The following is a 25,851-nucleotide window of genomic DNA, read 5'->3' as shown; positions in this document are numbered from 1 at the left end:
AACGCAAACAAACACACCAACAAAGCCATGGCGGATGACGAAAACAACGGCCTCGTGCTCAAGCTGATCATCTGCCTGATCGCGGCCGCGTCTGCCGCAGTCGTCGTCACCGTCTACCACTGTGTCACGGCAAGGTACGCGCGGCCGCAGCCTCCCCCGAGCCGGCGGTGGCTGCCGCCGTTGGAGGTGCAGCAGCACGAGATGAGTGTGAGTCTGGAGCACTCCGTGGCTGAGCTCCTCCCGGCTCATAAACACAGCAAGGGCGCGGGATCGGACGGGGTGGATGAAAGTATGTGTGCAATTTGCTTGTGTAAGTTTGAAGAGGGCGAGGAGCTCCGGACCCTGCCGGAGTGCTCGCACTCGTTCCACGTGGCGTGCATCGATATGTGGCTTTGTTCGCATTGGAACTGCCCGATCTGTCGCTCTGCGGTTGGGGTGTTCGGTTCGGCTGCGCCGAGGCTTATGCACTTGCTCAATCCGAGCAGTATAACGCAAAATACAAGCCCCATTGAAACATTGTGATAGTTACACTTTCTTGTCTCAATTTCTTTGAAATATTCGATCAGTTGGATTTTTCTGGTAATATGCAAAGGAGAATTCTTCAATTTGGTGAGCTTGTTTTCTTGAAAAATCAATGGAGTAATAATTTTTCATTTAACTGTAACTACAGTGATTCAAATTTCGACGACATATTAAACAGAATTTTTGCATTTTAGCAATTGAGTTACAATTTGCAGCTCTCTGAGGATGAAGAATAACATCATGGCCACTTTTTAAGAAGGAAGCATTGATTGAAATTTTCCAACCTGCAATCTCTTTCTCTCTCTCCAATTTTTCTTTTTACTGTTTTTTTTTAAATTATTGTTTGTTTTTTGGTATCACGGTTTGCCTTTGGAATCCTGATCAGGATCTATGTTCAGTTTGTAGCTTATTTCTTAGTTTATTCTTTTGTAAAATGCACAAAATATTGGTGTAATAAATTTAAAAACTTGACAACACTTTGCATTTGCTATTTCGTAAGTGACTTTTTTTTATGTGAGGTGCAATGTTTGAATTAGATATTTTAATAATGTACTTAAATACATAAATAATTGTTTGCAAATATAATGTTTTTTAAACTAATAATAGTACATTTGAATATGAAAAGTACGTCGCAAATTATGTTTTTATTTATATAAACTATAAATTATTGTGCTCAAGAGAATCAGGATTAATGTTCAAAAGACATGTCATTTTCCATCAAATGGATATTGGTGTATGAGGGAAAGAAAACAAAGATTATTATTAAATAGGAGGAAAATAAAAGATAAAAACTTCTGAAAAATAAAAATAAAGTAAATATCACAGCTCAATTACATACTATATGCATGACAAAAATTTAGGTAAACATTCACCTACATGACAAAAGTGAAATTTCTTCAATCATTATAATCTTCGTTAATTTTAGAATAGGTTAAATTCCTTGTTCACTTAGATGGATCCAACCTACAATTTGAGCTAATTTGCCTGATCCATCTCAATTATTAATATTTTAACCTGAGATATATTGATCATTGGTTTGGTTATGAAAAGCTAAGAGCATCTCCAATAGCGGCTAGTCGATTCGCGTCGCTAGCCAGTCGGCTAGCCGAACCATTGGAATCGGCAGCGCGTTTTCAGTGAGAGAATAGGCGAGCGCACGCTGATTTGTGGGCGCTGGCCGCTATTGTGGCGTGCAGATCGGCCAGCGCTCATTATTTATTTTATTTTTTTGAAAATTTTTGAAAAACAATATATACGCGATTTTAGTTTCATTTTCATTTGCACCACTTGTTTTAACGGGTTTTCTCTCTCTCTAAATTTCTGTACAAGAGCAACATCGAGCGATGGACAACAATAACGAGTCCAATCCGGCGACGAGCGGATCTCAGATTCCCACGGTACCCATGGGATCTGGATGGGGCCAGATGGGCAGGCAGATGGGCCAAGGGTTTAACGTCCCTTGGCAACAGTTGATGGGGATGATGGCGGGAGCGTAACGGGGGATGCAGTGCGGGATGCCGGGAGGGGGACAGGCCAGCGGCGGGCAGGCTACGCCGGGGTGGGGAGGTATGCCCCAGATGCAGCAGCAGATGCTGCAACAGATGATGGGGATGATGCCGGTATGGCAGGGAGGGATGCAGCCCGGTATGCATCCAGGGATGCAGGGGTCACCGGGAGGGGACACGGTCTATCGTCTCTCTCTTGACTTTTCACCTCACACGTCGACCCCAGTGGAGACGCAGTTCACTCCTGTTCCAGCGGGTCGGGCCGAGCCGCGCCGAAGAAGAAGAAGACTAGGGGTGGGAATACGGATATCGGGTATTGGATTTTCCCGCATCCGACCCGATATCCGCCGGATTTGGATACCCAATATCCAATTTTATGGGATTGGGTTTGGAATTGGGTATTGAAATATAAGATAAACCGGGTATTGGATAACCCGAATGGGTATCGGGTATTACCCGAATATCCAATTTATTATGTAAAGCATATTTTAAATTAGGTTTAGCCATTTTGCATTAAATATAATCTTATACTTTAAAATAAAAGTGATCCATTTTTTTTAGTTTTATACTACAAAATAAATGAAACATTAAAGATATTAGTCAATTTATATATTTCTATATTTCTATCAATATATAAAATTTAATTTTTTTATTAATTATTAACACATGTAAAGAGTCGGGTATTTGGATACCCGATACGTCGGATATGGATACCCGGGGCGGGTATTGGAGTACCCGAAAATATATCGGGGCGGGTTTTGGATAGACATTTTGATGATTTTCGGGTTTGGATACCCGGTTTTTTCGGGTCGGGTATCCACGGATACCCGTATTCCCACCCCTAAAGAAGACCAAGGGGAAGAGCAAGGTGGTCGGCGAGTCGTCGCAGTCGGCTGTTGACGACACCCCCACGCGGAGAAAGTGGACGGAGGATGAGTACGTCGCTCTGGCCAAGGCGTGGTTGTCGGTTTGCGACAATCCGCTGGTTGCGAACAACGAGCGGATCGTCAACATGTGGGCTAAGATTAGAGCAGCCTACAGGTGGTACTGCCCGCACGGAGAGGACTACAACGGGGAGGAGTGTCGGAAGGGGTGGGAACGCATCAGGGCCGCGGTCGGCCGATTTTCGGGGTTGTACACCAACGCCCTCTGCATGCTGACTAGTGGGCAGACTGAGGAGGACGCCCGGAGGATAGCGGAGAGTCAGTTCCCCGTACCGGGGACTTATAAGGAGTTCACCTTCTGGAAATGCTATCTGGTGCTGAAGGACTCCGAGAAGTTCCGGACAGGGGTGCGACGCTGGGTGGCCGAAGAAGCAGAAGTTGAACTATTCCGGTAATTACAGCGGCAGTAGCGGCGGATCCCACGACCTCCCCCCGGATGCTAAGGAGTTTCCGACCCCTCCATCCTTTGCTTGTCGCCCTCGCCCGGTTGGCCAAAAGCGGGCGCAACAGGCAGCGAGGGGATCCTCCCCTCTATGTGGAGTAGAGAGCGGTGGGGCTCGTGTGTGGAATCCCGTTTTTTTTTTTAAATCATGTATTTTTTTTTATCTATGTACCTTTTTTTTTAATGAAACGAATGAATTTCCCGTATATGTCTCGTAAATTTAATTCCGTAATTTATCGTAAATTTAATTCTGTAAATGTAGTTGTTTTTGAATTATTTTTATTGTGGCTGGCCTTAGGCTAGCCTATTTGAGTAAAATGATGATGTGGCGGGTGGAATTTTAGTGCTGATGACGTGGCAAAATTAGAGGGTATTAATGTCAATTCTCTCTAATTAAAATCATCTTAAAACTTTAAATTTACATTACTCTCTCGATTTAAATTATTTTTTTGCAAAAAATATATCAAAATAAAGATAATTTTATAAGGATTCCAACGAGATGTCAATTGCATATGTTCCGACGACGTTCGAATGATAACCAGATTTTTATCGACAAATACATTAAAAAATCTCAATAAAACCATGTAAAAATCTTAATAAATATATGTTGATATTTTCTCGTCCTAGTGTTAATATTCTTATGTCATACACTATATTAATACACTATATTAATTAAAATAACATCCGATATTTATGTCATTTATCTTTTCTCTATTGATAATATGATAGGGTTAGATTGAGATATATATATATTAGTATAAAATTATTATACTACTATATTGATACTTTGAAAACGACATTGAAAATATGCAAATAGAATTTGTTTGAAGTGAAATGAGAGTTAAAGCATGCAAATAGGAAGAGTGGTGTGGTTCAAAAATTGAGCGAATAACAAAGGAGCTGTAAATTCGGAGCTATGGAATAATCAGGTCCACTCCTCTTTGTATATAGTTACACATTCATTCGCAATCTCTCCAGATCGATTCCCTAATTCTCTATTCACAATTTTGCGTAGGTGTATTTTCACTTTCTCTCTCATGCTTTTCTGCTGCTGCATTTGGATTTTGATCGATTGTGTTGATGTAATTTTAGTTGAGATATAGCTAAATGCATTTAGATTTGATTGGATAATCAAAATGTTTGCATGAAAAATGATTTTTCTTTGAATAATTTGGGTAATTAATTGCGCATATATGATCCGATCGTTAATTTGATCCAAAATTGATTATTCTGGTTTTGTTGAATATTGTTTTTGGAAATCGTATTTTGTTGTTTGAGCATGTTTTGGTTTGATTATTCATAGCGACGCTATCTTTTCTGTGTATGTGCTTACTGTTAATCTGTTTTCAGCTGAAAAACTAGTTTAAAATGGCGGAATCCGAGGATATTCAACCACTCGTCTGTGATAATGGAACTGGAATGGTTAAGGTATAGATAAAAAGTCTTATCAGTGTGATGAGATCATCGATTTTGTTGATTTGATTATGCATTAGTGAATGGTATCAAATTGAGGTATTGTTTGTATAGGCGGGCTTTGCTGGAGATGATGCTCCACGAGCTGTGTTCCCTAGCATTGTAGGGAGGCCCCGCCACACCGGTGTGATGGTTGGTATGGGTCAGAAAGATGCATATGTTGGGGATGAGGCTCAGTCGAAGAGAGGTATTCTGACTTTGAAGTACCCCATCGAGCATGGTATTGTCAACAATTGGGATGACATGGAGAAGATTTGGCATCACACGTTTTACAATGAGCTCCGTGTGGCCCCAGAGGAGCACCCAATCCTTCTCACAGAAGCACCCTTGAATCCAAAGGCTAACAGGGAGAAGATGACTCAGATCATGTTTGAGACATTCAATGCTCCTGCCATGTACGTCGCTATCCAGGCCGTCCTGTCCCTGTACGCCAGTGGACGAACCACTGGTAGGAAGTTTGCATATACGTCGTTTACAATACATCTCTGGTGATAATGATTTGCTGACATGGTTCCTTCCTTGAAGGTATTGTGCTGGATTCTGGTGATGGTGTGAGTCACACTGTCCCTATCTACGAGGGTTACTCCCTCCCACACGCCATCCTTCGTCTGGACTTGGCTGGACGTGATCTTACTGACTACCTGATGAAGATTCTGACTGAGCGTGGTTACTCGTTCACCACCTCAGCAGAGCGAGAAATTGTGAGGGACATGAAGGAGAAGCTGTCCTACATTGCTCTTGACTACGAGCAGGAGCTTGAGACTGCAAGAACCAGCTCCTCAGTGGAGAAGAGCTTCGAGCTGCCTGATGGGCAAGTCATTACCATTGGCAATGAGCGTTTCCGTTGCCCTGAGGTCCTCTTCCAGCCTTCAATGATCGGTATGGAAGCAGCGGGTATCCATGAGACCACCTACAACTCCATCATGAAGTGCGACGTGGATATTAGGAAGGATCTCTACAGCAACATTGTTCTCAGTGGTGGTACTACTATGTTCACTGGTATTGCTGATAGAATGAGCAAGGAGATCACCGCCCTTGCTCCCAGCAGCATGAAGATTAAGGTCGTCGCTCCTCCTGAGAGGAAATACAGTGTCTGGATTGGAGGCTCCATTTTGGCCTCTCTCAGTACCTTCCAACAGGTTACTTCTTTTACCAATGATCAATTTTCAATCAACCAAACTTCACTTTTAGTCTTCTAACTTGACTATCTTATGTATACAGATGTGGATATCCAAATCCGAATATGATGAGTCGGGTCCATCCATTGTTCACAGGAAATGTTTCTAAGCAGGCCATCTCACAACGTTTTGGCACTGGTGATCTATCGGTGGTCAAGATCAATTTTTGGATTTTAATTTTCATTGAGATGGTAAAGAGTGTTTTTTTTTTCATTGTTCCTATTCTTTAATTTGTTCTTCGTTTAGCTACAAAAAAATTGGTACGAAAAGTAGATGTCCGATAACATGGGCATGTCCTGGTAAAAGTTAGATGAATAACTTGACATTCCAGTTGATTGAGGAAGAGTAGAAGTCCATGCAACTATAGATGAGGTCTTGATCATTTTCTGGGTGGAATATTTGGTTCATCTTGAGCTGGTACTAAGAGCGCATTGTATGCCATCTCTGCAACTCATGTCGCGCTCTGCTGTTTTTCCTCAAATCTACAAGGGATGTTAAGAGAAATAAATTAGGATGGATTTGTATTCTTTTATGCTTTTATTACATCTTTTAGTGTGTAGATTTTGTTCGAGATTCTTAATAAAATGTTCGTTATTTCATTGGCGAAAGTGCTGTTTCTAAGTTCTGTTGTCGAATTTTTTTCATTATCACACACACACATACACACACACAAACTCACTATATAACATGCATATAATACAGCTTTGTCCAATACATAAATATTTGTGCATGAGAAGAGTTGGATAATTTTGCTCTTGATGAAGATGGATATGACCAACTAAGGACTTTTACTTGAATAAAAACCAGGAATTCCTATCAGCAACTATATAAATTGGTGCATCTCTATTTCCCCTTATATTTGGTACAACAGAGGTAGTAAACAAAACTCATTCTTTTCTTGCTAAATACTATAAGTCCTGGAACTAGTCCTTTGATTGACTGGGTTAATGATTTTCTGCAAATAGATGTACAGCAGGTGTTGGGGCAATCGCCTATCAAGCTCTTCAATAACGACAGGTGGTACTAAGCGTAATCCCCTGCTTCAAAGGTCAGACCTTTCTTCTCCTGTCTGCACTGTTGTTTGGTCTCTTGATATAATGTCAAACATGTCCTGGAAGTATTTAGCAAAAAATGTGAAACGCTAAGCAAAGATAGTCTGAGAAGGAAAAGCCGCGGAAGATACTAGAAACGATTAGGTTGTGTGAGCTATAAGACATTTAGAACAAGCTATTGTAAGGAAAGTTAAACACCTTAATCTGGTCTTGAAGTGCTTGGATTGAAACAGAGCCTCAAGCAGACTAAGGCTGTGTCTGTCTGCAAAAGAATTGAAGCACTGAGAGCAAAATAGAAGCAGATATAGTTTGATTATCCATTGTTGCAAATTATAAGCTGATTCTGTCAGTTGCTACCTTGACATCAATTAAGTAATGTTCTGATGCACCATACTCAAAAATATTCAATTTAACATAAAGAGAGGATGCTGAAAGAAATTGCTGTTTGTGTAATTCGTGTTCCAGTAATAGGGTTTGTTTCATTCTCTGCCGTAATTTTTCTTTGTTCATTTGACTAGCTTGTGGCATTAGCTTTCATTGGTAAGTAGTATAATTACTTATATAGCGGATAATGACAGGCAAAATGCAGAAAATATTTATAAAGAGTAAGGACCAAGACCAACAACATCATCCCAATCTATGTAGCTACATACATTCCCTAAATCAACTACTTAATCCTCTACATAAATCTTGGTGATGATGGGATTATAAACTCTCTCGAGCTCCTTCATCTTATGTTTAATATCATCAGCCTCTGCAGATTTGTTTGAAACCAACCACTGTATAGTAGACATCAAAGCATCATTGATTGTCTTCATGTCATCTGCTGTGAGCTTGGCTGCAATCTTGACATACTTAATTGCTTTTAAGATGTTGTAGATATACTTTTTCAAACTATTCTTAGCCTCAGCTTTCCTTTCCTTCTCCACACCCTGTATCATCTTCCTTATCTCTTCCTGGGACAGCCTACCCTTGTAGTCGGTGATCGTGATCTCGTTCTTGAGTCCGGTCGCCATGTCCTCTGCCGACACATTCATGATACCATCCGCATCAATGTCGAAGCACACATTGATGACAGGAATGCCCCTTGGTGCCGGGGGAATGCCTTCGAGATCAAACTGTCCTAGCAAGTTATTGTCAGTCACCCTTCTTCTTTCACCCTCGTACACCTTGATCTCCACACTCGTCTGATTGTCCCAGCACGTGGTGCATGTTTCCTCCCTCATGGCCGGGATGGTTGTATTCTTCGGAATGAATACCTCCCTCTGACCTGCAACGCCGAGAGAGAAAGGAGTAACATCCAACACAACTAGATTCTGCACTTTCTCATTGCCTTCACCCCTCAAGATCGCAGCTTGCACTGCAGCACCATACGCAACAGCTTCGTCCGGATTAATTGCCTTGCAAGCCTCTTTCCCATCAAACAACTCCTTCAACAGCTGCTGCACTTTGGGGATTCTAGTCGACCCCCCCACTAGCACCACCTCATCCACTCTGTTCTTCTCCATCTTTGCATCACGCAAGCATTTCTCAACATGCTTCATACACTTGTTAAATAAATCCAGGTTGAGTTTCTCAAATTCAACACGAGTGATAGTCGAAAACAGATCAATCCCCTCGAACAAGGAGTCAATATCAAGTGTGGCTTTAGAAGCCGAGGAAAGTATCCTTTTCGCTCTTTCACAAGCAGCCCCCAATCTCCTCAAAGCCCTTTGGTTCCCACTGATATCCATTCCATTGTTGCGTTTGAACTCTTGTACGAAGTGATTCACCATCCTGTTGTTGAAGTCTTGACCTCCAAGATGAGTATCACCGGCAATAGCCCTCACCTCTATGACGCCATTGTCAATCGTGACTACAGACACGTCGAACATGCCACCACCAAGGTTGAAAATCAGCACATTCTTAGCCACATCACCCCCTTTATCCAGGCCGTATGCAATGGCTGCAGCGGTAGGCTCATTGATGATCCTTACAACATTGAAGCCTGCAATAGTTCCGGCATCCTTGGTGGCCTGGCGCTGAGAGTGGTTGAAATAAGCAGGAACGGACACGACAGCATTCTTGACAGATGATCCAAGATAAGCCTCAGCGATATCCTTCATTTTGGAGAGTACCATTGAAGAGATCTCCTCAGCCGAAAACTGTTTCTCCTTCCCTTTGTAGGTCACTACTATCATAGGCTTGTTGTTAGTAGGGTGAGGAATGACTTTGAATGGCCAGAGTTTCATGTCACTCTTAACCATTGGATCATTGAATTTCCGGCCAATCAACCTCTTTGCATCTGTAACAACATAAGAGCAAGTGTAACAAACTAAAAAATCAGCTAAGTTGGTTATGAGCATGTAGAGATAGAACTAACTAACCGAAAACTGTGTTAGTAGGATTAAGGGCGACTTGATCTTTGGCAGCGTCACCGACGAGACGCTCGGTGTGGGTGAAGGCGGCGTAAGAGGGCGTGGTGCGGTTGCCCTGATCATTCGGTATAATCTCAACGCGGCCGTGCTGCCAAACTGCGGCGCATGAATACGTCGTCCCCAAATCTATCCCGATCGCCCGTGCTTCGCCCTTTTCCGCCATTGATGATGCTCTAGCAATAAACAAACACTTTCCTTTTGTGGTAGACGTGTTAGTTACTGGTGAACTAAAATGCAAGATTTAGAAACCTCAGCAATATAGATAAGCTCGGCAGGAAATCTAAAATGAAATCCAAGGATCACACCACCTCTATAATAAGAGCAATGATGGCCTTTTTCCATATCTGCATTAATAGCTAGTACGATCATATCTACACGTCTTGCAATTGTCATGAGAATAAAAAATATGGAGTAGTTAATTTTAGCTATTTTAAGAGGAGTATTTTTTAACTAATAATATTTCAATAACTTTTTTTTTCAATTTACCATTTGTATAGAACTCTGTGTTATTTTCATATTCTCTATTGTCACAAGACAGATGGAGTAATGATAAAACTAATATTCCATTCGTACGCGATTGAGAATCTCAATTAGGTCGGCATGAATTCTAAGAAGTGTAAAGAAACATGAGCAGGTAAAGAGGGAAGAATTTGAGTCTCACGTTAAATGTGTCAGATGAAAATGATGCTCACATAATCACGTAAGATATGTAGCATATCATTTCTTTTTATATGTTTAATTCAATTAATTCTCAAGTTCACATATCTATTTAAGAAATAAAGGATGAAATTGTTTTTTGTGCTAAGTTTGTTGTTTATAATATTTCCTTATTCTGGCCCTTACAAGAATTTTTATACAGGCGAATTTCTAAGCTCTATTTTATACTACTATTAATATATTTTAATTAATTTTTTCAGAGAAAGCATTCAGTCGAAAGCTCTATTTTATTAGATATTAAAGAGAACGCATTCAGTTAATTAATTTCCCTAACTTTTTTTAAGACCGCATCAAGATCTGAATTGAATTTGAAACCAGTATTTTTAGACATTAATCATTTTACTACTACTATTACTTATATGCATATTATTTTGTCTAAAATTATTTGGCCACATATTTTGCAGCTAGATTTATTTTTACATCACAACTCTTCAAATTACTCATCATTATAACTTGACTGTATTATCAATCGATTTCAGTTCAGCCTATCAATCAATCGGTTTCGACCTCTATAGCAAATTCTGCCAACAACAAATATGGCTAATAATTTTGAGTAATAAATCAATTTTTGGTTGTACAAAATTTGGTTGCATGACTTATTGTTATTTGTATTAGTTAAGGTTGGGTTTTAATTTTACTTTTTTACGCAGCCACATGTTGGTTGTCAGTCGATCTTCACTATTAAGCCAACTTGCATAGTGAAGTTGCATTCATTTTAATGACCAACTGACATATATTTTGACCAAGTCGGTAAATTCCACGATGTTAAAAAATAAAGATGTTAGAAACAGAGAAAGGTGACTCTAATTCAATGCTTGACATAAGATCAAGCAATAGATCAACTTACCAAAATAAGCTATCAGGGCTTATGTACTAAGTTGTGTATTAGGATAGAAACATACATACCAAGTTCCATATAAAAAACATGTAATCCTATTTTTGAATCATTCAATACAGAAGACAATTATCAGTTGTTACAAAGTTACAATATTTTATCATTTTCCCAGTCTTTTTTATCCATGTTTAACAATGGTAAACACATTCTTTTTTGTTGCAAGACAAGCTACTCCTTTGAATTGACTGGATTAATGATTTTCTGCAAATAGATTTATAGAAGGTGTTGGGACAAATTGCCTATCAAGTTCTTCAAGAACAACAGATGGTACTAAGCTCAATCCCCGGCTTTGAAGGTCCGATCTTCGTTCTCCTATCTGCATCGCCGTTCGATCTCCTGATATAATGTGAAACATTTCCTGCAAAGTATTTATCAAACATGTTAAATACTAAGCAAAGAGAGTCTAAGAAGGAAAATGTTAAAAACAATAAGGTTGTAAGAAAAGTTAAACACCTTAATCTGGTCTTGAAGTGCTTGGATTGAAACAGAAATATTAGTTTGTAGTATTAGTTTTCATTGGTAAGAAGTAGTATAATTACTTATATAGCTGATATTGACAGGCAAAATGCAGAAAATATTTATAAAGATCAAGTACCCACAACATCATCCCAATCTATGTAGCTACACACATTCCCTAAATCAACTACTTTAATTATCCTAATCCTACATAAATCCTGGTGATGATTGGATTATAAACTCTCTCGAGCTCATTCATCATGTGTTTGAAATCATCAGCCCCTGCAAGATTTTTTGAACTCAACCACAGCTCAGTTGACCTCAAAGCATTCTTGATCTTAATCTTGTCATTTTGTGTGAGCAGAGTTGCAATCTTTTCATATCTTAAGGCTTCCTTCATCTGGTAGACATACTTTTTCAAAGCCTTCTTGGCATCAACTTTCCTTTCCTTCTCCACACCCTGCGTCATCTTCCTTGTCTCTTCCTGGGACAGCCTACTCATGTAGTCGGTGATTGTGATCTCGTTCCTGACTCCGGTCGCTATGTCCTCAGCTGACACATTCATGATGCCATCTGCATCGATGTTGAAACACACATTGATACCAGGAATGCCCCTTGGCGCCGGGGGTATGCCTTTGAGCTCAAATTTCCCTAACAGGGTATTGCCACTTACCGTTCTTCGTTCACCCTCGTACACCATGATCTCCACACTGGCCTGGTTGTCCTCGCACGTGGTGAACATCATCACCTCACTCGTTGTCGGGATGGGCGTGTTCTTCGGAATGAAAACCTCCATCTGGCCTGCAACGCCACGAATGCCGAGAGAGAAAGGAGTAACATCCATCAGAACCACACTCTCCGCTTGCTCATTGCCTTCACCACTCAGCTTGGCAGCTAGCACTGCAGCACCGTAGGCCACAGCTTCGTCCGGGTTTATGGTCTTGCACGGCTCCTTCCCATCGAACAACTCCTTCAGCATCTGCTGCACCTTAGGAATTCTCGTCGATCCTCCCACCAGCAACACCTCATCCACATCGCTCTTATCCATCTTTGCATCACACAATAATTTCTCAACCTGCTTCATACACTTTCTGAATAAATCCATGTTAAGTTTCTCAAATTCAGCACGAGTGATAGTCGAATACAGATCAATCCCCTCAAACAAGGAGACGATAACAAGTGTGGCTTCAGTAGCCGAGGAAAGCATCCTCTTGGCTCTTTCACAAGCAGCCCTCAGTCTCCTCAAAGCCCTTTCGTTCCCACTGATATCTACATCATTGATGCGTTTGAACTCTTGTACGAAGTGATTCACCATCCTGTTGTTGAAGTCTTGACCTCCGAGATGGGCATCACCAGCAGTAACCCTCACCTCAACAGTATCCGCCTTTATCGTGGCCACACACACATCAAAAGTGCCACCACCAAGGTCGAAAATCAGCACATTCTTAGCCACACTACCCCCTTTATCAAGACCGTATGCGATGGCTGCAGCAGTAGGCTCATTGATGATCCTCACAACGTTAAGGCCGACAATGTTTCCGGCATCCTTGGTGGCCCGGCGCTGAGAGTCGTTGAAGTAAGCAGGCACGGTGATCACAACATTCTTGACAGATGATCCAAGATAAGCCTCGGCGACATCCTTCATCTTAGAGAGCACCATCGAAGAGATCTCCTCAGCTGAAAACTGTCTCTCCTTTCCTTTGTAGGAGACTTCTATCATAGGCTTGTTGTTAGTAGGGTGAGGAATGACTTTGAATGGCCAGAGTTTCATGTCACTCTTAACCATTGGGTCACTGAATTTCCGGCCAATCAGCCTCTTTGCATCTATAACAACATAATACTCCCTCCGTCCGCGAATAGGAGTCCCGTTTTTCCATTTTAGTCCGTCCGCGAATAAGAGTCCCGGTTCCCTCTTCCCATAAATGGTAATATGGTCCCACCTTCCACTAGGTCATTCCACTCACATTTCATTTAAAACTAATATATACAAGTGGAACCCCTATTCCACTAACTTTTTCCACCCACTTTTCTTAACATTTCTTAAAACCCGTGCCACCCACAAATGGGACTTCTAATGGCGGACGGAGGGAATAAGAGTGAGTGTAACTAACTAAAACATCAACCAAGTTGGTTTTGAGCATGTAAGAGAGAGAACTATGTTACCAAAAACTGTGTTAGTAGGATTAAGGGCGAGTTGATCTTTAGCGGCGTCACCGACGAGGCGCTCGGTGCGGGTGAAGGCGACGTAGGAGGGGGTGGTGCGGTTGCCGTGATCATTCGGTATAATCTCAACGCGGCCGTGCTGCCAAACTGCGGCACATGAATATGTTGTCCCCAAATCTATCCCGATCGCCCGTGCTTCGCCATTTTCCGCCATTGATGATCGATGCCAGCAATAAACAAACAACACTTTTGTTTTGTGGATAGAACTACTACTAAGAGCAAGATTTAGAAACCTCAATAGTCAATATAGATAAGCTCTGCTCTGCAGGAAATCTAAAATGAAATCTAAAGGATCACACCACCTCTATAAATAAGAGCAATGATGGCCTCTTTCCATATCTGCATTACTATCTAGTACGGCCATATCTACATGTGCCCAACTCGACTTTACGTCTTGTAATAAATCAATTGTCATGAGAATATTTACCTCATTTGTATAAAAAAATTGTACTTCCTCCATCCCATCTCTTCTTATGGATTTCTTTTCGGCACGGGAATTAAGAAAATGATATGTATTGAGTTGAAGTGGAGAGAGTAAAGTATGAGAGAGGAAAAAGTAAGAGAAATAAAGAGGAAATAAAGTAAGAAAGAGAGAATAAATTAAAAGAGAGCGAATAAAGTAAGAGATGGTTGAAGTTTTGTATTTAGCTAAAAAAGGAAATCAATCCAAAATGGAAAGTTGATCACTTGAGGTGGGACGGAGGGAGTAGTTAATTTTTGCTATTTTGGTCCATCCTTAAAATTAGTGTATTTTTATTTTTGTTTTTAAATAAGAGTCATTTTTTTACTAATAATATTCGAATAACTTTTTTATCTTATTTCACTTTACCAATTGTATAGAAATAGGTGACATTCTCAAATTCTCTATTTTATGAGACAGATGGAGTAAGAATAAGATTAATATTCCATTCGTACCTAATTAAGAATCTCAATTGAGTTCGGTATAAGTTGTAAAAAACATGAATTGGAAAAAACAGTAGTATGTGAGTCTCACGTTAAACGTGTATCAGACGAAGATGGTGCTCATAGTCATATAAGATATATAGCATATCATTTCTTTTTATACACGTTCAATTCAAATAATTCTCAAGTTAACATATCTATTTTAAGAAATAAAGGATGAAATTGTTTTTTGTGCTAAGTTTATTGTTTGTAATATTTCCTTGTTCTTTTGGCCCTTACAACTTTTATACAGGCAAATTTCTAAGCTCTATTTTATACTACTGTTAATAGTATATTTTAATTAATTTTTTTAGAGAAAGCATTCAGTCGAAAGCTCTATTTTATTATATATTTTTATTATTTTTTAAGAGGACGCATTTCCCTAACTTTTATTAAAGACCGCGTCAAGATCTGAATTAATATTAAATACTTTATTAAAAATAATAAAAGTGAAATGGAATAATTAAAACATCTTTAAATGGTCAATAAACTATTTATTTAATTTAGTGTTAAGACTGTAAGTTGTCTCCAAAGTGAAGTAGTGAGATGTTTAATCAAATATATGAATTGGTCAAAAATCTATGTACGTGTTTAATTAATAGTCGTCTCCAATGTCAAGTCTGAGATGTTTTTATCAAAATATATTGAACTGGAAAAAGACCTATAAACTTTAATGCTCGTCACCAAAGTCAAGTAGTGAGTTATTTTAAGCCAAGTTTTTTTTTCATGATAGCAAAACTCATTCACTATGTCTCCTCTGCAACTGATCATCTCTATCTTCCTACTTCTTCCATCACCACTCTCCGCGGCTCTAAATGCCAAACCGGGATGCCATGACCGGTGCGGGGATTTACTCATTCCATATCCATTTGGAATTGGCAAAAATTGTAGCCTCAGCCCTTATCTTGACATCAATTGCGATAATTCCACTGACCCTCCAAAAGCTTACCTCTCCATTATGAAGAAACAAGTGACTGAATTTAATTTCAATGAATTTTTCATTCGGCTCTTAAACCCCTACATGATTTCAGCTTGCTATCATCTCTCAGCCGAAAATCAACGTGGTATGAGTGTGAACTTGTCGGGAACTCCCTATATGCTCTCGGTTGAAAACGTGCTCACTGCCATCGGGTGTGATGATATGGTGCTGCAATCCAACGGAAGTTCCACCGTTGGCGGCTGCTCGGCGTTTTGTGCTGACAAGAACGATACTGGCTTCGGAGATTGCCAATATAATGGTTGTTGCCATCAGGATCTCTACGGTAAGTGTGTTGAGTTTTGTTTTGATCGCAGTCCAAGTGAAAAATAAATGTTTTAACGTTACTATAACTTAACATTTGCATTCAAATCTTATTATGTATATGTATGAAGACTAAAGTCCAAATTTATTATCTTATATTTGCTCTAAAAACTTTTTGGTCCTTTTAAGTGTATTGTATTTTGGTGTCAAACAATATGTTTTGGTCCACAATTAACATATTTTTGTTAATTTTAGCGGTCATGTGTCATAAGTGTTTTGACCAAATTAGTAACTTAATTAAAAATCTAATTATCCAGATTAACCTAACTAATAAAATTCATATAAATAATTACATATAATAAAAAATATTAAAATTTATAAAATACTTTTTTTTACCTATAATTAATATAAAACTAAATTAAAATTTATAAAACATTTAAAAATTTAATTTTATTATAGGTTAAATATATAGGCAAAATATTTTATCAATTTTAATTTGATTAAATATTTATAAATATTCATAATTTATAATTTAATTTAATATTTATAATAGGTAAAAGTATTTTATTAATATTAATATTAATTATTTAGTTAATTGGATTCATAATTAAGTCACTAATTTGGTCAAAACACGTTGAATAGTGAGTTGATAAAGTCACTAATAGGTAAGAATTTTTTTCAATTAGTACTCCCTCCATTCCCTAAAATTTTTCACACTAACCGAACCTGGGTTTTAAGATATGTAATGAAAACTAATTGAAAAAGTTAGTGAAATGTGAGTCATAATTTTACATATTAGTTTTATAATAAAATATGAGTGAGAATAAGTTAGTGGAATACGGGTAGATAAAATCTAATACTCCCTCCGTCCCACAAAGATTGTCCCGCTTTGACCGGACACGGGTTTTAAGAAATGTAATAGAAAGTGAGTTGAAAAAGTTAGTGGAATGTGAGTCCTACTTTTATATTATAGTTTTATAATAAAATATGAGTAGGATAGAGTTAGTGGAATATGGGATCCACTACCAAAAATGGTAAAAAGTGAAATGAGACAAACTTTGTGGGACGAACCGAAATGGAAAAATGGGACAATCTTTGTGGGACGGAGGGAGTAAATTTTTATGCTAGGATGATTTCATAGTTTATCAACTCCGCATTTAAACTAATGTCGTCGACAATTTCATATAGAAATTTCAGTTTTCCAAAAGTTGATTTTGACTCAGTGTCACAGGAATAAGTTTCTTGGAAGCAGAACTGATTGACTTGAGCGGAAGATCACAACGTAAAAAGCTTTTTCCGTGCAGCTATGCCTTTATCCACGAGAAGACGAAGATGAACGAAACCGTATTTTCATATCCTTTGTACTATCTGGACAACTCAACGGCATTGGTAAACGATAATTGGGCATCTGCAACAAGGCTGCCTGTAGTGCGCTTGGACTGGCTCGTTGGGGTTGAGAACTGCAGCCGCGCTATGAATTCCAACACTTACGCATGTGTAGACGAAAAGAGTGTTTGTGTTGATTATAGATATTCCTATAGGGGAAATACAGGTTACACATGTAGCTGCGTGCAAGGGTATGAGGGAAATCCTTACTTACCAGGAGGATGCCAAAGTTAGTTTCATTTCTCCCTAGATCTATTTATTTCAAGTTTCCATATTGAACACATGATGTTTAGCTATCTAGTACTTAGAGGTGCCCACGGTTCAGGAACCGCCGGTTACGGTTTTAGAAATTGTTGAACCGGAATCAAACCGCAAGGGTATTTCACGGTTACGGTTCCGGTTCCAAAATCGCCGGTTTCGGTTCCGAACCGGTGGTTTTTTCGGCGGTTTTTTATGGTTTTTCACGGTTCCGAACCGCCGGTTTTTTGCGGTTCCGGTTTGGTATAACGAATTTCCGGCGGTTTTTCGCGGTTCCGATTTGGAACCGCCCGGAACCAGCCGTTTCGGCACGGTTTCGGTTCGAAAATTTTTGAACCTGAACCAAACAACGGTTCAAAAATCGACGGTTTCTGTTTGGATAAATTCTCACGGTTTCGGTTCGGAACCGCAACCGGCTGTTACAGTTTCGGTTTTAACCGCCGGTTCGGTAAACCTTGGGCAGGTCTACTAGTACTCCCTCCGCTTAGTAGTGGAGGCATTTCTTTCTGGCAATGAGATTATTAAAAATTGTGTTAGGTAAAAAAGAATAAAGTAGGAAATGAGAAAAGGTAGAGAGCTGAAGAGCGAATAAAGTAAAAGAGAGTAAAGTAAGAGAGAAGAAATATGTTGACTTTTACTAAAAAGGGAAATGACTCTACTAGTATGGAACGGAGGGAATATTACACCTAGTTAATTTCCATTTTTGCCTCATCTCATTTGCTTCTTTGCCAGCAATAATTCCCTCTTCAAGTTCAATTGCCAAACATGGATGCTTAGATCAATGTGGGAACGTATCAATTCCATTTCCATTTGGTGTGGGTCCAAATTGCTACCTGGAGCCATCTTTTGAAGTTGTTTGCAAGAAGGACACCAACCCCGCGAAACCCTACCTCCGTCTTTTGAACACTGAAATCGTGGAGCTGAACTCATCAAAAATCATTGTTAACTACAGCAATGTATCTTCAAATTGCTACAATCGGCCAGAGACAGACTATCAAGTTGAGCGGAGCTTGAAAATTGACTTATTGCAAACGCAATATAGATTGTCAGATGAGAACTGGATCACTACCATTGGCTGCAATGTTATGGTTGTCGGGGTAATTGGACGAGACAAACGAAGTTCCATACGCAGCAGCTGCGCAGCCATTTGCTCTGACAAACAAGTCTATGGTGATGGTACGATTTACGTACATTGTGAATATGGACCAACATCTTTTGCAGATGATGGTTGTAGCAGAGTACCAATTCCAAGAGGTAATAATTATGGGTGGAGTTTACTTTGCAAAGCATTTCTTATTTGATAGTACGATATTTTATGTAGTGCACTTTTGTAAGTTAGAATCGGAGAAAATAAAGCATCGATAATGATATTTTCACTCTAGCAAATGCGTGAGATGTCCAAAACAAGAAATAAGTCACTTTAAATGGTACGCTTCTTTATTAACCATGTACCCACTCTATGGGTTTATTCAGAAAAAGATGCTCCCTCCGTCTCATGTTACTCGCACTTTTCATTTTAGGCCGTAAATTTGGGTTTGACTTTTTAGTGTAATTAAATTAGAATTTTAAGTGTAATTAGACATCACTTAATAAATGAGCTCTTAACTTAATCTAACACATTAATTCTAATTTAAACTATACATAGTGTAAGCTTAGATATAGGTATACAATCGTATACTATCTTAACTAGGAAATGTTGCAGCTATTAGAAATTAAAGTGCTTGACATAAGTGAAATATATGTTATCATTTGCAGGTACAACTTACCTCGAATCAAATATGACTAATCTAAGTGAACCAAGGACAATTGTCAATGTTTCATGTAGCTACGCCTACATTGAATACGCTAAAAGATGGAATGAATACATTCGTTACACTGTAGGATTTTCGTTTGAGAATAACTCAAACCCAATCCAACGTTATGTTCAGCCGAGCATGGCACTGGATTGGAGGATTGGAGTGTTGAATTGCAAAGATGCACGACAGGATCACGCTAACTTCGTATGCCGAGATAACAGTGATTGTGTTGATTTTGATGCTACGCTTGGAGGGTACCTCTGCAACTGCTCCAAAGGATACAGAGGCAATCCCTACCTCGACCCAGGCTGCCAAGGTTGGTAACCTCTAATCTTTTCCCTTGTTATGCTATAATGATTTACTATTTCGAAATTCACCTACAAATATATATATGCTTTATCAAATTACAACTAGCCAGTGATTATGTATCGAGCAGATATTGATTAATGCGCTGATAATACAACTAATACATGCGTCTCAAACTCAATTTGCGAAAACATTCCGGGGACATTTCACTGCTCGTGTCCGAAAGGGTATATTGGTGATGGAAAGAAAGATGGAACAAGTTGCATTCCACAGCCGCCATCCAAAACCAAGATGATTATTTTGATAGGTAACAATATAATGTTTCAACACCCATATCAATCTGTTTAATATATTTTCCTATGAAAATCTAGTGTTTGTATGTCATACATATAGTATCATTTCGCTAATATTTACATTATTTTGTCTCTTATTTTATTCTTTCTTCACTATAACCATTTATTATTATTTTTCCTAAACGAGTAAAAAAATGAAATGCATCTATTAATATGGAACGGAGGGAGTACTATATGTATGGTCGCGATTCCCTAAGAAAGCCCCTTAAGATTAGACATAGAACCAATCAGGATCACTGGATTATAAAATACTCCCTCCGTCCCATAAAAATATAGGCATTTAAATAGCACGAGAATTAATGCACAATTAGTAAAGTAAGTGATAGGAAGAGAAAGGTAGTTAAAGTGATGTTAGCGGATAGTGAGACCCATTAAGAAAATATTTTTATGGATGGAAGTGTTATAATCATATATGCAGCTCATTGAGTTTTACTTATTTCTAAAATTTGTTAATTTTCTCACTCTTAAGTGTGCTTGTAGGTATAGGCTCTGGATTGGGGCTTCTTCTTCTAGTTTCAGTGTTCTTTTGGTTGTATAAATTGTTGCGAAAGAGAAAGGAAAGAATGGTAAAAGATAAATTCTTCAAGCGAAATGGTGGTCTTCTCTTGCAACAACAGACGAATGAAGGTGCACTTGGAAAAACAAAAGTTTTCCCGACAAAAGAGTTGGAGGTGGCTACGGATAACTTTAATGAGAGCAGAATTATTGGACAAGGAGGGCAAGGCACTGTCTATAAAGGAATGTTATATGATGGTAAGATTGTAGCGATAAAAAAATCAAAGCTGGTCGAGTTGAATCAGTTGGAACAGTTCATAAATGAAATGGTGATACTATCGCAGATCAATCATAGGAATGTGGTCAAACTATTGGGGTGTTGTTTGGAGACTGAGGTTCCTTTGCTTGTTTACGAATTCATGCCAAACGGCACACTATTTGATCTAATACATGATCCAAGTAGTGAATTTCCATGTACATGGAACATGCGTTTGAAAATTGCAGCAGACATAGCAGGGGCGGTAGCGTACTTACACTCTGCATCTTCTGTGCCTATCTATCACATGGATATTAAGTCAAGAAATATCCTCCTTGATGAAAAGTATGTTGTCAAAGTATCTGATTTTGGAACATCGAGGTCCGTTGCTACAGATCAGACTCACTTAACTACTGTGGTTAAAGGGACGTTTGGATATTTAGATCCAGAATATTTTCGGTCGAGTCAATTCACAGAAAAGAGCGATGTTTATAGTTTCGGGGTAGTTCTTGGCGAGCTTCTTACTGGGCAAAGGCCAATATCTCTTGATAAAACAGAAGAGGAAAGAGGTCTAGCAACACGGTTCCTTGCATGCATGGAAGAAGAATGCATGGATACGATTTTAGATCCACAAGTTCGGGAGCAAGGAAGAAAGGAGGAGGTGATCCTAGTTGCAAAGCTTGCACAAAGATGTTTGCACTCAAAAGGGAGAATGAGACCAACTATGAAAGAAGTTGCTACTGAATTGGAAAGTTTTAGGATGTCTGATATGTCTGCGATGATTTCAGACACTGAGTACACATGGACAAATAGTTATAAGAGTGCTTTCACATCATCATCAGACTCACATCCGTTAGTGTTATCTGAAAGTGTATCATAATATAGACACATTTATAGTAGACTCAAATAAGATGATCAAGACTTGGTTCTATGCCATATCTGAGATTGAAGATTGGAATATTAATGAATCGCTTTATATTGTATTAAGTAGCTTATATTGCAGTCGATGTAATAAAATTCCCCGTGATGATTGTATTAATATGATAATTCGGTAGCTTATATTCCAGTCGATGTAATCATTTACCATCCAAATGAAAAATCATTAAGGGTCCGTTTGGTACACGGAATTGGAATTGAATTGGAAGGAATTGAATTAGAATTCAATTCCAAATCCTTTGTTTGGAAAAATGAAATTATTGATATGGAATTGAATTTAAAAATTTGAATGTGTGTGTAGTGTGTGTGTTAAAGTATGTGTGTGAAGTGTGTGTGTGTTGTGTTGCGTGTGTGTACTGTGTTTGAAGATATTTGTGTGTGTGAGTGTGTGCTCTGTTTCTGCTGTTTGTGTGTGTGAATGTGTCTGCTGTGTGTGTGTGTGAATGGTGTGTGCTGTGTTTCTACTCTGTGTGTGTGTGTGTGAATGGTGTGTGCTGTGTTTCTACTCTGTGTGTGTGTGTGTGAATGGTGTGTGTTGTGTTTCTGCTGTATGTGTGTGTGTGTGAATGTGTCTGCAGCGTGTGTGTGTGCAGTGTGTGTAAGAATGTATTCCACTCATTTTTATATGGAATTTTCAAATTGTATCCAAAAAAATTTTTATGATACCAAACACTAGATTTGGAATTGGAGGTTCCAATTCCAATTCCACACCTCTAATTCCATATACCAAACACTGCCTAAGAAACAAAAACACACTAAAAAGTTATAGTAATTGATAAGAACATATTTTATTTTGCAACTGATATCTAAAGCACTCGGTAACCAAAAAAAACAGATGAAAGTTATAACCAAACTTGATAAGAAACATGTTGTTAGGATTCAGTATCAAGAACAAGATCAAAGGAAGAGGTGAGGCTTGGGAGAAATCGAGAGAGAGCTTTTATTTCTTCCAGCTGAAATCAATTTGGGGGAATTGCTATTTGAAATCCCTAACTTCTCGGCTATATGGAGAAAAACAACTAATCAACTTAAGAGTTGATCCAATGGCTACAAAAGCATCTATCTAATCTAAACAAATCAATGGCTAAGATTTAAACACTCATTTAAAAAACAAGCAATATATCACTAAGTGTTTGAGCTATTTGAGCATATATCTACAAATCTCCACCTTGCTCAAGTAGCTCCATCAACCTGTTGCAGTAGGATCAGCTTCCTACACAACTCAAGCTTCTCCCTTGGCAACGCCTTTGTTAACATGTCTGCCGGATTGACTACAGTAGCCACCTTAAACACTTCCACTTCACCCTCTTCTATCTTCTCTCTGATAAAGTGTAGTCGCACATCAATGTGCTTGCTACGCTCATGAAATACTTGGTGCTTAGCAAGACACAACGCACTGCTAGTGTCACAACCAATTGAAACAGACTTCTGTCCAAGCCCAAACTCTGCAGCCAAACCTTTAAGCCAAAAGCTTTCCTTGACTGCTTCTGTTAGTGCAAGATATTCAGCCTCTGTGGTTGACAAGGCTACAACATGCTGGAGACTTGATTTCCAGCTAACTGCAGAGCCAAACATGGTGAATACATAGCCAGATTGAGACCTTCTGCTATCCTCATTACCAGCAAAATCAGAATCACAAAATCCAACAATCGGATCACCAGATCAGGAGCTTGCTCCTCCATACCAGATGCCCAACTTTGATGCCCCTTTTAAGTATCTCAGTAGCCACTTCAATGCTAACCAATGCTCCTTTCCATGTTCAAACACGAATCTGCTTGTTAGGCTAACAGATGTCCGGCCTAGTGCATATCATGACATACATCACACTTCCTATGATATTAGCATATGGAATGAGTTTCATCTCCTGCCTCTCCTTCTCAGTTTTTGGCCTCTGCTCCACTGACAACTTGAAATGTTGAGCCATTGGTGTGCTAACTTCTTTCAAGCTGTCAATCCTGAATTTCTTTAGAAATCTCTGAACATAATCAGTCTATCCAAGCCATATGCTTCCATTTTTTCTATCTCTGACTATGTTCATCCCAGGTATTTTCTTTACCGGCCCAAGATCCTTCAGATCAAGATTTGATATGAGGTCCTCCTTTACTTGCTGAACCTCCTTCAAACTAGAACCAACAATTAATATATCATCTACATACAACAATAAGTATGCTACAGCCTCTCCACCTTTCTTCTTAAGATACACACAAGAGTCATACTTAGATCTGATGAAACCACAACTCACCATGTAGCTGTTGAATTTCTTATGCCATTGCCTGCTAGCTTGCTTGAGGCCATAAAGACTTTTGTTGAGTTTGCAGACCTTCAATTCTTGCGCCGGGCTAACAAATCCCTCTGGTTGCACCATATATATAGTTTCTTCTAGATCACCATTCAAGAAGACAGTCTTCACATCTAGCTGCTCTAGCTCCCAGTTGTTTCTTGCTACTATAGACATCAACATCCTTATGGAGCTGTGCTTCACCACAGGGGAAAAGACCTCAATATAATCTATCCCATATTCTTGGCTAAAGCCTCTTGCAACAAGCCTAACCTTATATCTGATTGAATCATCAGCCTCCAATTTCTTCTTGAAGATCCATTTACAAGTGACTAGCTTCCTGCCCTCCATCTTATCTACCAAAGTCCATGTTTTATTCTTCACCGAGGACTCCATTTCCTCATTCATAGCCTGCACCCACTTATTCTTTTCTTTACTCTGCATAGCTTCTGTATAAGTCAATGGCTCCTCTAGCTCCACCTCTTCTGCTGCCATAAGTGCATAGAAGACCATCTCATAATAAGAAAACTTGGAGGAAGGTTTAGGCACTCTTCTGACTCTATCTCTGGCCAGCTTGTAATTTTGCAGGTCTTCAACCTCAGTGTGTGGCTGATTAATCCCATCAACAGAGCTGCTGGAGCTTTCATTTACTGTCTCATTAACATCATCAGTTGCCTCATGTGTGTGTTGAGCTCGGCCCTGATCTCTTTCCTCACCTGGCTCCACCTCAAAGTCGTTATCCCCATCAGAAATAACTCTGACTCCATCAGAACCAGCCACCTTATTTAAATAAGGCATATCATGTTCCAGAAAAATTACATCCCTGCTGATCAGAACCTTTTGTTGTCCAGGTTCTATACACCACAACCTGTACCCCTTCACTCCTTTCTGGTATCCCAACATCACACACATCAATGCCCTGGGGTCTAGTTTCCCTTGCTTCACATGAGCAAACACCTTACAGCCAAATGGTGTCAGATCTGCATAGCTTGAATGTTTACCATACCATCTGAAGTCTGGAGTGTCTCCACCTATACTTAATGAAGGACACTTATTTAACAAATACACAGCCTCTCCCCAGAACTTTTTGCCCATTCCTGAGGAAAACAACATACATCTAACTCTCTCAACAATGGTCCTGTTGGCTCTGTCAGCCACACCATTCTGTTGAGGATTCTTGGGGACAGTCTTGTACCTCTTAATCCCCCTTTCTCTACAAAAATCATCAAACTCTCTAGACACATACTCAAGCCCATTATCTGTCCTGATGCACTTCACCTTAAATCCCTTTTCTAACTCCACTTCAGACACCAATTCTTAAAAGTGTTGAAAGCCTCTGACTTCTCCATTAGAATATAAATTTATATCTTCTTAGAATAATCATCAATCAGTGACATATAGTATCTACCTCCACCAATAGTATTAACAGTTGCTGGCCCCCATAAGTCACTATGTATGTAATCTAAAGGAGAAGTAGAGATGTGTTTACCAGTGGGATATGGATGCTTCTTAGCCTTGCCTCTGATGCAATCTTGACATGGATCTGGTTCTTGTGTGTCATCAGCAGAGATAACTTGCTTCTTTATTAGCTCCTTGATGCTTCCCATGGCTGGATGGCCCAGCCTTTCATGCCACAATTTTAGGCTTGTGTGCTTCACCAGATTCACTTCACCCTTGTGAACCTTAACCACTGAAGCATAAAGGTAATACAAACTGTCTCTTCTCTCCGCTATCATGACCACACCATTCCCTCTCTTCACCAGCATCTTTCCACCAGAAGA

The 25,851-nt window shown here is 39.2% G+C and overlaps 6 protein-coding genes across 7 annotated transcripts; 4 read left to right on the top strand and 2 right to left on the bottom strand.

The window, feature by feature from the left end:
* The first annotated feature begins 27 nt into the window (after positions 1-27).
* LOC125224345 (RING-H2 finger protein ATL51-like) lies at positions 28-522 on the top strand. Its single transcript, XM_048127732.2, has one exon. It carries the CDS (start codon positions 28-30, stop codon positions 520-522), a length of 495 nt encoding a protein of 164 aa, XP_047983689.2.
* A 3,863-nt stretch (positions 523-4,385) lies between these two features.
* Positions 4,386-6,663, top strand: LOC125207991 (actin-1-like). 2 transcript variants are annotated; one of them, XM_089065375.1, is made up of 5 exons: positions 4,386-4,428; positions 4,764-4,841; positions 4,941-5,334; positions 5,412-6,025; positions 6,108-6,663. In XM_089065375.1, exons 2-5 carry the CDS (start codon positions 4,782-4,784, stop codon positions 6,171-6,173), a joined length of 1,134 nt encoding a protein of 377 aa, XP_088921501.1. In that variant the 5' UTR covers positions 4,386-4,428; positions 4,764-4,781; the 3' UTR covers positions 6,174-6,663. The 2 variants fall into 2 exon arrangements, with proteins under 2 accessions (XP_088921501.1, XP_088921500.1); XM_089065374.1 differs by having other exon boundaries at positions 4,395-4,424.
* A 1,124-nt stretch (positions 6,664-7,787) lies between these two features.
* Positions 7,788-9,696, bottom strand: LOC125224335 (heat shock cognate 70 kDa protein-like). The gene is made up of 2 exons (XM_048127720.2): positions 9,483-9,696; positions 7,788-9,400 (listed from the first exon to the last, which is right to left on the bottom strand). The coding sequence occupies exons 1-2, from the start codon at positions 9,694-9,696 to the stop codon at positions 7,788-7,790; spliced, it is 1,827 nt and encodes a 608-aa protein (XP_047983677.2).
* A 1,639-nt stretch (positions 9,697-11,335) lies between these two features.
* Positions 11,336-13,978, bottom strand: LOC148931423 (heat shock cognate 70 kDa protein-like). Its single transcript, XM_089064780.1, has 3 exons — positions 13,765-13,978; positions 11,813-13,425; positions 11,336-11,503 (listed from the first exon to the last, which is right to left on the bottom strand). The coding sequence occupies exons 1-3, from the start codon at positions 13,976-13,978 to the stop codon at positions 11,336-11,338; spliced, it is 1,995 nt and encodes a 664-aa protein (XP_088920906.1).
* A 1,535-nt stretch (positions 13,979-15,513) lies between these two features.
* Positions 15,514-21,967, top strand: LOC125224325 (wall-associated receptor kinase-like 1). Its single transcript, XM_048127711.2, has 6 exons — positions 15,514-16,028; positions 17,238-17,621; positions 18,383-18,904; positions 19,406-19,762; positions 19,883-20,059; positions 20,586-21,967. Exons 1-5 carry the CDS (start codon positions 15,515-15,517, stop codon positions 19,891-19,893), a joined length of 1,788 nt encoding a protein of 595 aa, XP_047983668.2. The 5' UTR covers position 15,514; the 3' UTR covers positions 19,894-20,059; positions 20,586-21,967.
* LOC148931422 (wall-associated receptor kinase-like 1) lies at positions 20,669-21,736 on the top strand. The gene has a single exon (XM_089064779.1). It carries the CDS (start codon positions 20,669-20,671, stop codon positions 21,734-21,736), a length of 1,068 nt encoding a protein of 355 aa, XP_088920905.1.
* Positions 21,968-25,851: the final 3,884 nt, after the last annotated feature.

Source organism: Salvia hispanica, chromosome 2 (genome assembly GCF_029641045.1).
Source record: "Salvia hispanica isolate PSC_SH4W2 chromosome 2, Shi_PSC_v1, whole genome shotgun sequence".
In the NCBI taxonomy this organism is placed as follows: domain Eukaryota; kingdom Viridiplantae; phylum Streptophyta; class Magnoliopsida; order Lamiales; family Lamiaceae; genus Salvia; species Salvia hispanica.
The sequence above is the reverse complement of the archived record's forward strand: the minus strand, read 5'-3'. Positions and strand labels throughout refer to the sequence as shown.

Bases quoted from the DNA above. Each gene is read 5' to 3' on its own strand.
- LOC125224345 (XM_048127732.2), top strand. From the start codon at position 28: ATGGCGGATGACGAAAACAACGGCCTCGTGCTCAAGCTGATCATCTGC.
- LOC125207991 (XM_089065375.1), top strand. From the start codon at position 4,782: ATGGCGGAATCCGAGGATATTCAACCACTCGTCTGTGATAATGGAACT. The intron at 4,842-4,940 runs GTATAGATAAAA...TTGTTTGTATAG, and splicing joins ATGGAACTGGAATGGTTAAG to GCGGGCTTTGCTGGAGATGA. The intron at 6,026-6,107 runs GTTACTTCTTTT...TTATGTATACAG, and splicing joins CTCTCAGTACCTTCCAACAG to ATGTGGATATCCAAATCCGA.
- LOC125224335 (XM_048127720.2), bottom strand. From the start codon at position 9,696: ATGGCGGAAAAGGGCGAAGCACGGGCGATCGGGATAGATTTGGGGACG. The intron at 9,401-9,482 runs GTTAGTTAGTTC...ATGTTGTTACAG, and splicing joins TCCTACTAACACAGTTTTCG to ATGCAAAGAGGTTGATTGGC.
- LOC148931423 (XM_089064780.1), bottom strand. From the start codon at position 13,978: ATGGCGGAAAATGGCGAAGCACGGGCGATCGGGATAGATTTGGGGACA. The intron at 13,426-13,764 runs GTAACATAGTTC...ATGTTGTTATAG, and splicing joins TCCTACTAACACAGTTTTTG to ATGCAAAGAGGCTGATTGGC. The intron at 11,504-11,812 runs GTAGGATTAGGA...AATACTTTGCAG, and splicing joins CAATCATCACCAGGATTTAT to GAAATGTTTCACATTATATC.
- LOC125224325 (XM_048127711.2), top strand. From the start codon at position 15,515: ATGTCTCCTCTGCAACTGATCATCTCTATCTTCCTACTTCTTCCATCA. The intron at 17,622-18,382 runs GTTAGTTTCATT...CTTCTTTGCCAG, and splicing joins CTTACCAGGAGGATGCCAAA to CAATAATTCCCTCTTCAAGT. The intron at 18,905-19,405 runs GTAATAATTATG...TATCATTTGCAG, and splicing joins CAGAGTACCAATTCCAAGAG to GTACAACTTACCTCGAATCA.
- LOC148931422 (XM_089064779.1), top strand. From the start codon at position 20,669: ATGGTAAAAGATAAATTCTTCAAGCGAAATGGTGGTCTTCTCTTGCAA.